Source organism: Balaenoptera borealis (assembly GCF_965194805.1).
Source record: "Balaenoptera borealis genome assembly, chromosome: 8".
NCBI lineage: Eukaryota > Metazoa > Chordata > Mammalia > Artiodactyla > Balaenopteridae > Balaenoptera > Balaenoptera borealis.
This window is the reverse complement of record NC_138865.1, coordinates 11332655-11346131: the sequence shown is the minus strand read 5'-3', so window position 1 is coordinate 11346131 and position 13477 is coordinate 11332655. Positions and strand designations below refer to the sequence as shown.

Genomic DNA, 13477 nt, shown 5'->3' with positions numbered 1-13477 from the left:
CCGCGGCCCTGGAAGGAATCGATTGTGCTTACTTTGGGCAAAGATCAAAGGCTGAAGCCAGGGCTCAGCCCCCCTCCCCGGGGCACGCGGTGATGCCAGGGCGGCGGGGTCAGGCGCTTGCCCCAGGCCTTTGCCCCCCGCACCTGAGCCAAGGGCGACTTTCCAGTGGGGTCCGAGGCAGCCCCTCCAGGGCCACACAGGGATGCCAATGGCACTCTCCCAGCTGCCATCAAATAGCCAGGGCTCTGAGGGGCTGGGGTGGTCCCTGGGGTGCTGCGGAGGGGTCCCACCGCTGACTGGGCAGCCCTGCAGCTTTATTTGATCTCTTTACTCACTTGCCAGTTGGGTGGGAAACGGAATAACCAGAGGGAACATCGCTGCACCAGGAGGTCCAGTCTGGGAGCACCACTGCTCCAGGAGAGCCAGCGGGGAGGACGGGGGAGGTTGCAGCTGCGTCCGCAGAGCAGAAGACACCAGAAACCAGCATGGCCTCTGAGTGGGGGTCTCGCAGAGAACTGAGGCAGGAGGACTGGGCCCGCTGTGGCAGGGTCCCCCGGGGTCTGTCAGGGAGAGCAAGTGGGGCTCAGAAGGAGGGGACTCCGAAGGTCAAAGAGAACTAGATGCTTGCCCTGCTCGGCTGCTCACCCAGGGTCCCCACCCTGTCCGGAGGACCCAGTGCCACATCTGTTAGGGCTGAGGTTCTGCCCTCGGGCTGGACGGCGCTGGGGTGAGGCCCGATCCCGCCGGCAGCTCCTCTCAGTTCAGGGCGAGGGACTGCGGGATTCCAAGGGGCAGGACAGGCTGCACAGAGCCGGTCAGAAGACATCGCGGGGCTCCGGGTAAGAAGGGCGGGCAGGCTGGGAAGGGAAGGGTTCCTGCAACGTCTCGGGGTCCAAAGCCATCCAGCTCATTCCTCTCAGTTCCTCAGAGCAGAAGTCCTGGATGCCTGGGGGTGGACCACCACTCACCCCGTGCGGGAGGGAGGGAGCGCACCGCGGGCTTGAGTTGGGTCAGGAATGGCTGGAGGTGTCCTTCTGGTTTGTCCGTGCGCTTTGAAGGACAGATAGCGCCCCTGCAGGTGGGGAGTCTCAGTGCGGCCACACCTCTCGGAGGGCCGGCTGGTGCTGAGCCGGTCTGCAACGGGGAAGCGGGGGGTGCTAAAGGTAGGGGGAAGTCTGGGCTGTCACAAGAGCTTCCAGGTGGGTGGGACGGCCCAGCTACCTGCATCTGCCCCACTTGTGGCCCTCCTCCTCCTCTTCCCCTTCCAAGCTCCTCCCTCTGTTCCCCAGCCTCAAGCCCACCTCAGCCTGGCTGTCCCCCTGCCTTTGGGGGCTCGTTCCTGAATCCCAAATGTTGTTCACAGCCCTTCCACCCCCCCGAGGCACTCTCTCCCTACACACCCCTCCTTTGAGGTCTGAGCCTCCTCACATGGCCCTTCCCCAACCCCTGGGTTCCCCCCACCCGCATCCCTCAGAGTCTGCATCCCAGGAGCAGCTTATACGTCTTCACGTTGTCATCACTACGTCGTAACCTTCTGCAGAGCAAGTTCCTTTTGGCCCAGCTCTTCAGCATCCGAACAGGGCTCCGTGCCCAGCAGATTCTCAGCACAAACTACAATAATGTCAAGTGAATCATTCCAAGAAGCCTTCCATGTCCGGACGCCATGGAAAGGCACCTGTAGTTGGATGGTGTTGATCCCAAAGGCATACTCCAGAGGCGGCAGCCGTTAAAGACGGTCAGCTGTGCCACGTCTGGGCCAAAGCAGGCGATGTGGCATCAGATCATTCCAGCGAGGAACGGAGGGAGAAAGAGTCCGATGGTCCCCAGGAAGCAAACGAGGATAAACAACCAGAGGAATATCCTGTCGATGACCATGGCCACATACCTCCAGTCTTCCTTCACCTGCAGGGGAGATGGGTGCACAGTGACCGACCGAGGCCTTGGGAAAGGGGAGGTGTCCCGCGCATGCGCAGCCCCTGTAAGAATGGCACTGGGGATAGCGGTGACGCCACTGAGACCTTGGGAGCTAAGGGGGGGGTGGCGGTAAACAGGGATGTCTCAAGACTCAAACAACCGTCTTCTAGAGATTCCCGTCCTATACCACCCCTATGACAATAGCCCAGAGCCTTTCCATAGGCTCTCAAGTTCCAGGTAAGGGAGGCTGGAGGGACACAGAAGGTTCTAGAATCACCCAGGGGCATGGACCCTCCCAGGGGGCCTGCAGTGATTTAAATGCAACACTCAGAAGTTACAAAATGGTGAAGACTTTGGGCCCCCATGTTGCCTCCCGACCCACTCACCCACTCGCTGGGGGGGTAGGTGAGGGTAGGTGTGGCCCAGGGAAGGGCAGGGTGGTGTCTGCAGTGGGGTAGGGGCTTTGTGGAATTGGGGCCTACAGCCCAGGCAAGTGGATCTGGACTCCTAGCTGCTCCCGGATTAGATAACAATTAATTTGTCTTATCTACTCAGCAAGGCCACCCAGTAATAACCTCCTGGCCTTTCATCCTTCCCTAAGTTGATAAGAAGGATTCTGTGACCCTGGGCAGTGGCTTGCTTACCTAATAATGCAGGACACAGCAGGGGGCGGGGGAGGGGAGCCCACCAGGCCCACCCAAGCTTCCTCAGTGTTTGTGAGTGAATAGTGACGTTCACAAAATGCCCAGAGCCCAGAACAGGAAGGAAGAGGAGCCCGTCAGGACAAAGGGGGAGGCTGGATTGTTTGGGGTCTCCTGATGAGTTCCCTCCCCCTCCCCCCACTCCTCCCCCTCCCCCCCACCTATGGGCAATGGTGGGAAATGGCCTGCGTGAGGATGGCGTGGGGAGACCCCCTCCATCTCTGTCCTGTGTCTCCCAGTTAGGCCGAGCAAGGACATTCTCACTGCTATTCTGCCACCCACCCAATAAATGTTTTCAGAGCTGCCAGCTAGACATTCTCCATCACAATTCATTCCAGACTCCAAGGCCGTGACTAAGGGAGATGGGTCCTCATGGAGGAGCCTGGGTTGACCCAAGCTGACACCCTGGAGGGATGGCTCCCGACTAGGCTGGTGGAGTCCCCCGGGGGACGGGCCCCTCACCCAGCCCCCACTCACTGAGGAGTCAGCATCCTCGGCCCGCAGGTGGTCGGCAATATAGCGCACGCCCTCCAGTGCTTTCTGTATGCGGGGTGACAGCAGGAGCCCACCCTCCGGCAACTGGGCCTCCGCCTTGGGACCCGAGGCCCCTGGGTGCCGACCACCATGGCTGTAAGGGACACCTGTGAAGGGGGACGAATGACCCGCACACGCCCATCTGCCTTCCTCCTCCTCCTCCTTCTCCTCCGCATCCACGTTGGTCTCCAGCCAGCGGTAGGAGGGGCAGAGCTTCTGATCTGGGGGGTCGCGGAGCTCCAAGGGTGGCAGGGGCCGGCTTATCAGAAGCCACCGGGACACGCAGCCCAGAAAGACCACCCGCACCCAGTGGGGCATGTTGTGGGTGCTGGCGGAGCGGTGGTGCACGTTGAGGACGAAGACGGTGATGACGATGGAGAGGGTGACGAAGATCATGGTGAAGAGCAGGTACTCGCTGATGAGCGGGATGACCAGCGAGGTGGACGGGATGATCTCGGTGATGAGCAGCAGGAAGACGGTGAGCGAGAGCAGCACGGAGATGCAGAGCGTGATCTTCTCGCCGCAGTCGGAGGGCAGGTAGAAGACGAGCACCGTGAGGCAGGAGATGAGCAGGCAGGGGATGATGAGGTTGATGGTGTAGAAGAGCGGCAGGCGACGGATGACGAAGTAGTAGGTGACGTCAGGGTAGATCTCGGCGCAGCAGTCGTACTTCTTGGTGTTGTAGGTGCCCGTGGCGTTGACGATGGCCCACTCGCCGCTCTCCCAGTAGTCCTTGAGGTCTACCGTCTGCTCCATCTGCACCAGGTCGATCTTGGCCTTGTCATACGACCAGGAGCCGAACTTCATCTTGCAGTTCTGCTGGTCGAAGGGGAAGAAGGTGACGTCAATGCTGCAGGAGCTCTTGTAGATGGCGGGCGGTACCCAGTGCACGGTGCCCGAGGAGAAGAGGTGGGCCTTGGTCATGTGGGTCACCACGAACTCCCCATCTGCACTGCAGAGAGGAGAGGCGTTGGGGGGACCCTGCGCACCCCAGGCACCCAAGCCAGACTGCTCCAGATAACCCTCAGCAGGGGGACCCCAATAACACAGCAGGACCGGGCCAGGTTGTTGGGATTTGTGCAAGTAAGACTCCCCAGCACACAGACACCTAGAGCTACCTGAGTTGTCTTTCAAACACCATCTTTTTAACTACAAAAGTAGGAATTTTTAAGAATATAGGAAAGTACCAAGAATTTTAAAAATAACCACTATTAACGTTTTGATGTTATAGATCTATATCTATACATATATGAGATATATCTATATCTCATATATATTTGATTTTCATCTGGATAACACATACAGCATTTTTACGTTTTTGTGATCATGTGGTATACATGTAGTTTGATGGCCTGTCTGTATTCATTTAACATTTTAGAGTGATTGTTTATATGAGTATTTTTTCTCTCCTCCACCCCGCCACCCCTGCAGATGGTGAGTAAGCCCCTCTGCTGGGGGTCATGTCATTTATACCTGAGATTTTTACTTCCCTGCTCAGAAGACACCTGACATCTTTGCTGGTGAAGGAAGACGCCGTCCGTCTTCCTTCAACATGCATTTCTGAGCCAGCCGCACCCACTGGGGCCTCTGCAGGAGCTGTTGGTGGAGGGGAGACTCATGCCTGCCCTTAGGGAACCACGAGGAAATGAGAAGCAGGCCTGAACACGTACAACGCCAGGCAGGCGGTTTGGCAACAGCATTATAACTACTGGGGGGAACCCGCTTCCGGTGAGCAGGGTCACCGTGCACACTGCCATTTTAGCCAAGCCTTGATGGATGGTAGGATTTGGCAGAAAGCTGGGGGTGGAGAGCGGACCAGCAGAGCATCCGCAGAACAAGGAACAGAGGAGGGAAAGGATAAAACTCACAGTGTGTGTTTGGGCTGGAGGAGCTGCTGGGCCGAGTTGGGGGCGGGGCGTGAGAGAGGGCGGGGCCCGAGTGGGCGTCGTGAGGGCCCTTAAGGCATCTAAGGGCCCATGAGGACGCAGGGGACACTGGAACAGCGGTGACCAGTCGGGCCTGAGTCTGATTTCCCCCTGCGAGGTGGCGCAGTGAGCTCTCAGCCCCCGCCTTCCCTCCCTCTCCAGTTCCCACGGTCAATCCTAAAGACAGGGGAACCAGAAGAATACACAAGAAGAGGGACTTCCCTGGTGGCACCGTGGTTAAGAATCCGCCTGCCAATGCAGCGGTCACGGGTTCAAGCCCTGGTCCGGGAAGATCCCACATGCCAGGGAACAACTAAGACTGTGAGCCACAACTACTGAGCTCACGTGCCACGACTACTGAAGCCTGTGTGCCTGGACCCCGTGCTCCTCAACAAGAGAAACCACCGCAATGAGAAGCCCCCGCTCGCTGCAACTAGAGAAGGCCCGCACGCAGCAACGAAGACCCAACGCAGCCAAAAATAAATAAAATTAAAAAAAAAAAGAATACACAGGAAGAGAGACTTCTTTCCCTTGAAGTAGTTCCAGGATAGAGAGTTAGGCAGGTTGGAAACCGGAACTTTGAAAGGGAGTTACAAACAGATCAAGGCAAAAGTTTAAAAAAAAAATTTTTAAGGCATTTTTGTCATCATACAGAAGCACCACTAGATGGCAACATGTGCCCCCATTTTGAGGAAGGAAAGACGCAATTCCCCTGGTCTTCTTAACCTGAAGTGGAGTGGGTGGAGGAGATACCCTTCTTTAAATGTCTGCAAGAATTTGGTTTGAACTTTTGTCCCATCAAAAGAATTTCCTGTTATAATCAAGTAACACTGGCCAAAGCCTTATTGGCAATCCTAAAACTCTGGGTCCTATCTGATGCTAGGACTTTGCTCCTGCCCTCTGCCAGGTGCACAGGAAACAGAAACTAGAGAGATCCTGGGTGCAGATATGGGGTGAGGGGTCCATGAGTCCAGTGGCAATGTTAGACCTTGCAGGTAATTCATGCTGAATGTGTGTTTACAGAGATGGCTCAGATGACAGGGCTTTGGGCCTGACCAGGACTGGGCAGTGTAAAGGGATCACTGTCACCGCCCTCTGACCTATCTGGAGACACCTAACTTCAGAAGTGGATCTGTTTCCCTTTATTCTATTGTTTTAAAATAGCTATTCTAAATGTGGGTCAAATGAATTGGGAAATGCTGGGCTAAAGGGGTTTCTTGTCTGTACAAGTTCTAACAACATTTAAAATGACATTTTCCAAAGGACTGGGGCTGGGGTGCAGAAAGGGTTTTAACGACATACAATGTTATCTAAAATTATTTGACCACAGAACTATTTTTCATACCTATTCATATCTCCAGGAACTAGTGCTCCCTAGAGCCCCATTTCAGAAAATATTTTTAGACAAACATCATGCCAAACATCTAAGTTCTTCATTTCTAAATGAAGAATTACCTGATGCCAAACATGAATGAAATTATAGCTCTTTATATCTTCTATTTTAAAAAAAACCGACTTGGTCCTCTGGGGCTCTCTTTAGACTCCCCTGCCTTTTACTAACTTTTAGTCATTATGTTCAAAGATTGGTCCTCTTCGGTTTTGAATACAGGGCAACTATAAATAATATTTTTTAAAATACCCATGCTTGATCCCTTCAAAGTTGTTACCCTGGGATGCTGCTTACCTGTTCCAACAATAATGCCATCCTGCAAAACTCTAACACTTAGGCATTGTTTTCACAGCCTGCACCAATCATATTTTTCAAATAATGCTCAGTGTTGGCACAGCTGTGTCCCAGTAGCACAGCGCAGGCACTGATATGCAGTAGGTGCTCAATAAATTTTGGGTGTATGAGTGAGAGAACAAGATGAAAGAAATAAGGGAATCAAGAGAAAAGGTGGTGCGGCGAGGATGAGCAAAGCAGGAGTTAAAAGGAAGGCCACGCAGCTTGGACACAAGGGGGCGCACTTCCCAAGTCCAACCCAGCCTAGCCTCACGTTACCCGCCCCTCGCAGGGAACCCCCTGTCTCAGGGGTCCCAGGGGGCCTCCACAACCCCAGCCGTTTCCTACTTGTTGTAGAGGACGATGTCGGGGATCCAGATCATTTCCGAAGGGACCCGGAGGGATGTGATGTTGCCGAAATCGGCCGGGTTCCAGCGCAGCTTGTAGTCGTTCCACTCCTGTGCGTGGGGAGGGGAGTCAGGTCAGCAGCCCTGCCGGGGGAGGGAGCCTCGGGGCAAACCTAGGGCAGCCTGGGGACGCCCAGCAGCCGGATTCTGGAGCGCCCGGAGCGCCCGGAGCTCCTCACCTAGCCCCACAGAATAGAAAGGGCCGCGATGCCCGGAAAGGGCCCCGAGATGGGAACGGGGAGTCCCGTCTAAAATAATCTAGCCCTCGCTTTGCCCCCATTCTTGTACTCAAAGTCCCGGGCACATCTGGAGGACGGGTCACCCTAGTCCCGCCTCTGTTCTGTCACTCCTTAGCTGGACGACCCCGGCAAGCAGCCTCACTCATTCGTAGTAACATTTTTTACTGTATCGCCGTTTACAAAGGTTTTTCACACCCCCTGTCTAGGAAGACCCTCAATGGGACAGCCGGGCAAAGAGTGCAGAGCAGGTGGAAGTATTTCCCCATCTAACAGATAAGGAAACTGAGGACAAGAGGGGTAAAACAACCCCTTTATCAGAGTTACACAGCTGAGAAAGGGGAGTCACGCGGTGGATTTCCAACTGTGCTCTAGAGCGCCCCCTAGGAGCCCTGTTTCCACCGGCTGGTCCAAGCGAATCTGTTTTCTCAAGTGAGGCTTAGAGGGTACTCTGTCAATAAGTGGCAGCACTGGGGCTTGAACCCAGCCTTCCCTGTCTCCAAACTTGCCCTAATTCTAGGGGCCATTTTGCTTTTGTGCATTTGCACTAAAATAGGGCAGTGATGTGTCCTTGAAAAGTCTCCATGCGTGGTGCCTTTTCCCCTCTAAGGATAGTCGTGTAACATTTACACAAACACATCAACTGGCTAGGGATCCAGGAAGAAGTAAGGGAAACAGGAGTGTTTGCAGGAAGCAGGCACATGAGAGGAAAAGCACTGATCCAGCCCAATGGTTCACAAACTTCAAGCACTCAAGTCCCAGCTTCATAATTTTTGCCAATATATTTGCACTGCCTATATTAGCATTTACTTAGTATTTTCCTTTAAATTAGTTCATTATTTTTAAACCTACATACATTTTTGAATTTTACATCACTGAAATAACTGGAAAACCCACAGCGCTTGAAACCATCCACTAAAATAGAAATATATGACTATTTTAAAAAAAGGATTGCGACCCAACTAAAATCATCTCACAAAACTGCCGTTGGTACCGAAACCACACCTGGGAAGATGCTGGCCCAGCAGTGGTGCTGATTGATTTTCTGTAGGGGAAGGCTTAGGCAGAGAGAGGGGCCAGACTTGCAAAGTAGGAAAGATAAAAATGTTGCTAAAATTGTCAGGATTTCTCAGGACATTGAGGAATAATTTTTTTTTTTTTTTTTTTTCTGTGAGAGGGCTTTCTCTAGTTGTGGCAAGTGGGGGCCACTCTTCATCACCGTGCACGGGCCTCTCATTATCGCGGCCTCTCTTGTTGCGGAGCACAGGCTCCAGGCGCGCAGGCTCAGTAATTGTGGCTCACGGGCTTAGTTGCTCCGCGGCATGTGGGATCCTCCCAGACCAGGGCTCGAACCCATGTCGCCTGCATTGGCAGGCAGATTCTCAACCACTGCACCACCAGGGAAGCCCGAGGAATAATTTTGAAAGGGATTGGTCTTCATAAATGTACCCCCTTCCCCCAGTCCATTGTCTGTTAAGTTTTCAGGTTCAACCAACATTTGGGGGGCATCTACACCAAGTTGTGTTATATTAATCGGCAATAGATTATATTGTCCCCATTTTACAGATGAGCAAAGTGAGGCTCTGAGACTAACTTGCATGGTATCACAGGCTAATCAGAGGTGGTGCTGGCTGGCCTGACTCCTGCTCCAGTGCTCCTTCCTCTCCTCCCTACTCCAGTCCCTGAAGCCTAGGTAACTGGCCTATGGGGACAATTATGGCCACCCAGGTTCTAGGTCTGACCCTTGCACTGCTATGGCTTCCCAAGTCCCTTCATGGCTCTGCACCTCATCTGTAAAGAGGAGAGAATATATTCAGGCTGTTATAAAGCCTGTGCCCCCAAGTTCTGCCCCAAGAATGGCACATCAAAGAGGGCTACCCATCCATTGGCCAGGATTGGTGCTGAGCCAGTTTCTGGTTAAGAGACAACAACTTCATTTCCTATCTCTTTGGACCCTCGCTCTGGGGTCCCTGGGCCGTCAGGTGAGGAGTCCGAACTCTCCTACTGGAGAGAACAGGCAGAGAGACCCTGAAAGTGCCTGGAGGAGAAGAGCCCAGCTGGGCCTGGCTTCCAGAACCTTCCAGAGACTTCCAGACATCTCTGCTGAGGGATGAACCTGTGAGTGAAACCATCTTGGACCCTCCAGAGCAGACCAGCCACCAGCCAAATGCCACCAAGTAACCCCAGGAGTCCCCGTGCAAAGCAGAAGAAACCACTAAAACTCCTAGCCATAAAAACTAAAGATGTAATAAACTGTCAATTGCTTTAAGCCAGTGAGTTTGGGGGTAGCTTGTTAGGCAGTGTAGACACAGAACACTCAGCGTTCTCCTGCAGAAGGAGCCTGGGGTTCTGAGTGGGGCACACCTGGGCCACCCTTGTCTAGACCAGCTGCCCTCTGCTTCTGTTTTCCTCAGCTGTAAAACGGGCAGAATTAAACCTCGCATGGTTTTCGGTGATGACTCGGCGAGCTGATCTGCAAACGGTAGCAGGGACATAGGCAATGCCCACTCCCAGAAAGGGGGCCACGTGGCTCTTGTAGGTGACATTCTCAGGTGCTGGACAGAGCCTGGCCGCACAAGAGCACAGCCCCTCACGAGAAGCAGTCTGCAGTTGGCTGGCCTTGGGAACATCCTGAGTGGCAACTCAGGCAAAAGGTAAATTCAGAATCATGCTTCTAGTGGAAGAGTCCTGGGAGGGGCTGGGGTCTGTCTGTGGGTTCCCACCCCGCTCCTGTCTTGCCCGGGGGAGGGGCCCTCACCTGCTTTAGCCAGACTTTGGTGGTCATCATTTGGTTCTTCTCATCCTGGCCGGTAGCGGGAAAGAAAGCAATTAGAGTGATGAACGAGCCCCAGAAAACAAGGTAGAGTAGGAGGGGCTTATTCAGGCCCCCCACTCACCAGAGAACCTCTTAGGTGACACCGCAAGCCCAGCCAACCCACCACCCCTCCTGACACTGCCACCCTCAGTCAGGTTATCTCCACTGGGTCCTCTGGGCTTATGTCAGGTGGAACAAGCAGGGCAGGGCATTTAGAAAACCCACTGCTGCCGGTCAATGCCCTCCCAGGAGGGGTTTCAGGGCTGAGAGCAGGAGGGAGATGGAGTATCCCCAGGCTCCGAGGGGGGATCCTCTGACTGAGGTGGGCTGGGAGGGTTGGGGCTGGGGAGGGACGAGGAGCCCCAGAAAGGGGCCCATGCCTGGGGCTGATTCCAAGGGGGCAAAGGATGGTAGGACAGACGCACCACATCGATGAGCTGGGCGATGGACAGCCCGAAGTGCACGATCACCACGTCCGAGGTGTTGGGCACCGGCCTCGCCCAGCGGTTGTAACCCCTAAAGAGGTGTTGGAAGAGGTCGTCCTCGGCTTGGGTGGGGGAGGCCTGTTGCACGGATGCTGTGGGACAGGAGGGGAGAGAGGGGTCTCCGGGAGTCCTTGGTGCTGGACGCTTGGCTCCCTCTCCTGTCCAATCAGAGCCACTTAACCTCACTGAGCCTCAGTTTCCTCATCTGCAAAATGGGCACACTAATCCAGAATCTATTTCAAAACACTGTCGAGGAGGAAATATAATCATGTCTGTTAGAGCTTACAAAGCAACCAGCACATGGTTGGTGCTCAAGAAATGTCAGTTACTCTGTGACTGATGGATAAGGGGTGAAAACAAGTGCTGAGAGGGGTGCAGAGCAGTGGGAAGAAGTCAGACAGGGGATGAAATCCAGCCTGGAACTGGGGAGCCCCAAAGGACAGCAATGTGGGGGAGACGCCCGATTGTGTGGGGTGAGCTGCAGGGGTAAGGGCTTCACGTGTCATCGTGAACCTGGCCCCGGGAACTTTCACTCCCATCCTCTTGTAATGAACCACTAATGCTAACCATGAAATTCTCTTCCGTTTGGAGCATCTCGCCTGTTTATCCTCAAACCACAGGCATTTGCTCCTTCTCATCAGCTGGGCAAAGTGTCCCCAGTTGTCTGATGGAATCATCTGTGTCTGATTTCACCGTGTTCTGCAAACAGCTTCACCTCTTCAGGGTTCTCCTGCCTGAGCAGGTCGAGAACTACTGCTCTAAAATTCAGAACATCGATAAGAACAGCTGCTGTGTGCTATGGTATCCCAGGCGCTAGTCACAGGCTCTCATTCCAGGTCACCACACAATAGCCCTGGGAGGGTCACAGTGTAGTTGGCATTTTGCACATGGGGAGCACTGCGACTCGGGGGGGTTCAGGTGACGCAGCGATCGGCCCCCCCCCACCTTCCCGTGGTGGAACAGCTACTTCCCCTGCGGCTCTGGCGGTTGCCACCAGCCCACCTGCAGGAGTTTCCTCCCTGAGGCATGTGTGAGCTCACAGGTGTGACAGGATGCCCTAGGGACCATCCCCACTCACCTGCCGGGATCAGAAAAAGCCACCACAGCCCGAGCTTTGTCGTGGACAGGAGTGCAGGGCGGGCGGGGCCCATGGCTTCAGAGGAGGGGTCTGGCTGCCGCTGGACATCAGAAGGAGGGCAGGCCGGGCCTTGGCTGTGGGTTGAACCTCGGACCGCTTCCCCAGCAGGGCCTGGGTAGCTGGCACGGCGGAGCTCCCTGGGGATTCCACGTGGCTCCCTCTGACTGCCAAGCCTGAGTGAACCCAGGAAAGGGTTCTTAGGATGATGCATCTTTGACACAAGTGAACCTTCGTGCCTCACACCTTTGACCTCATTTGGGCCTCCCATCACCCCTAGGAAGGTATGGGGAAGGGTTATTATTACCTCTTTTATTTAAATTTAAAAAATGCTGATGTTCAGAAAAGTTGACTGATTTGCCCAAGCCACATAGTTAAAAAGCTATGAAGTCGAGATTCAAGCTCACATCTTCAGCTTCTAAACTATAACATGTTCAAGTGCTACTCAGTGGTGCCAACCAGAAGGATAATTTTGTATGGGCAACTCAGCCTGTACTCGCCTGTGTTTTTTTAAATATTTATTTATTTATTTATTTATTTATTTATTTATTTATTTATTTATTTATTTATGGCTGTGTTGGGTCTTCGTTTCTGTGCGAGGGTTTTCTTCTAGTTGTGGCAAGCGGGGGCCACTCTTCATCGCGGTGCGCGGGCCTCTCACTATCGCGGCCTCTCTTGTTGCGGAGCACAGGCTCCAGACGCGCAGGCTCAGCAATTGTGGCTCATGGGCCCAGTTGCTCCGCGGCATGTGGGATCTTCCCAGACCAGGGCTCGAACCCGTGTCCCCTGCATTGGCAGGCAGGTTCTCAACCACTGCGCCACCAGGGAAGCCCTCGCCTGTGTTTTATAGATCTTAGCACCGTGACTGTCATTGCTCAGCCATGATCACGACTGAGGTCTGTGGCAGACAGGTGGTGACAAGGTACAGGTGCCCTACCCCGAATCCAGGCTCACCTGGATCCAAGGTTCTAAGAGGTTCCTCTGTGTGCAGCTTCACTCACCTCTCCTTCCAACTGACATCACGTGCACAAATCCCAAGGCTATAATCTGTTTCACCTTTCACTCAAGGGCACTAAATAAAAGCATGGTTTTTTTTTCCCCATTAGTGAGAACAGGGGGAAAAGAAATAGAAGTCCAGGCATGCTGAACTTGCATCGTATAAAGATCCAACCAGAGACATCCTGGACCCTCTGGAAGAATGTGCAAATGAGACTGAATTGACTCCAGCGGACAAATTCCTGCAAGATGCCTCAAATTTGCATCCCTTGTAATTAGCCCACTATGATAATTTCATTAATTTGTCACCGGAAACCAAAGGAGAAATTCTTCCAGGTATTTGACAGTGATTAAACTTCCACCTCTTGTTAGAAGGCTATTGGAAGAGGAAGAGTCCTGGACCCTTTGATCCTCTAAGTGGCTGGATTGGCAGGTTCGGGGGCGGGGGGCGGTGGTGTCTGCGGGCTGATGTCTCTGTTTGTAAAGTGGGTCTGGATGAATGGAGCTCTCAGGGAAACCTGTACAAAAAATATTGCTTATGTAAAGGGCTCAGACGCCAACATCCTCACTGTGCTTGCATCGCTGCAATGTACCAGTGTGTCCAGA

At 53.8% G+C, this 13477-nt stretch overlaps 1 protein-coding gene across 1 annotated transcript; it reads right to left on the bottom strand.

The window, feature by feature from the left end:
• Nucleotides 1–26: 26 nt before the first annotated feature.
• CHRNA2 (cholinergic receptor nicotinic alpha 2 subunit) lies at nt 27–11930 on the bottom strand. The gene is made up of 6 exons (XM_082402931.1): nt 11819–11930; nt 10681–10898; nt 10199–10243; nt 7146–7255; nt 3093–4101; nt 27–1902 (listed from the first exon to the last, which is right to left on the bottom strand). Exons 1-6 carry the CDS (start codon nt 11889–11891, stop codon nt 1777–1779), a joined length of 1581 nt encoding a protein of 526 aa, XP_082259057.1. The 5' UTR covers nt 11892–11930; the 3' UTR covers nt 27–1776.
• Between the last annotated feature and the right edge of the window lie 1547 nt (nt 11931–13477).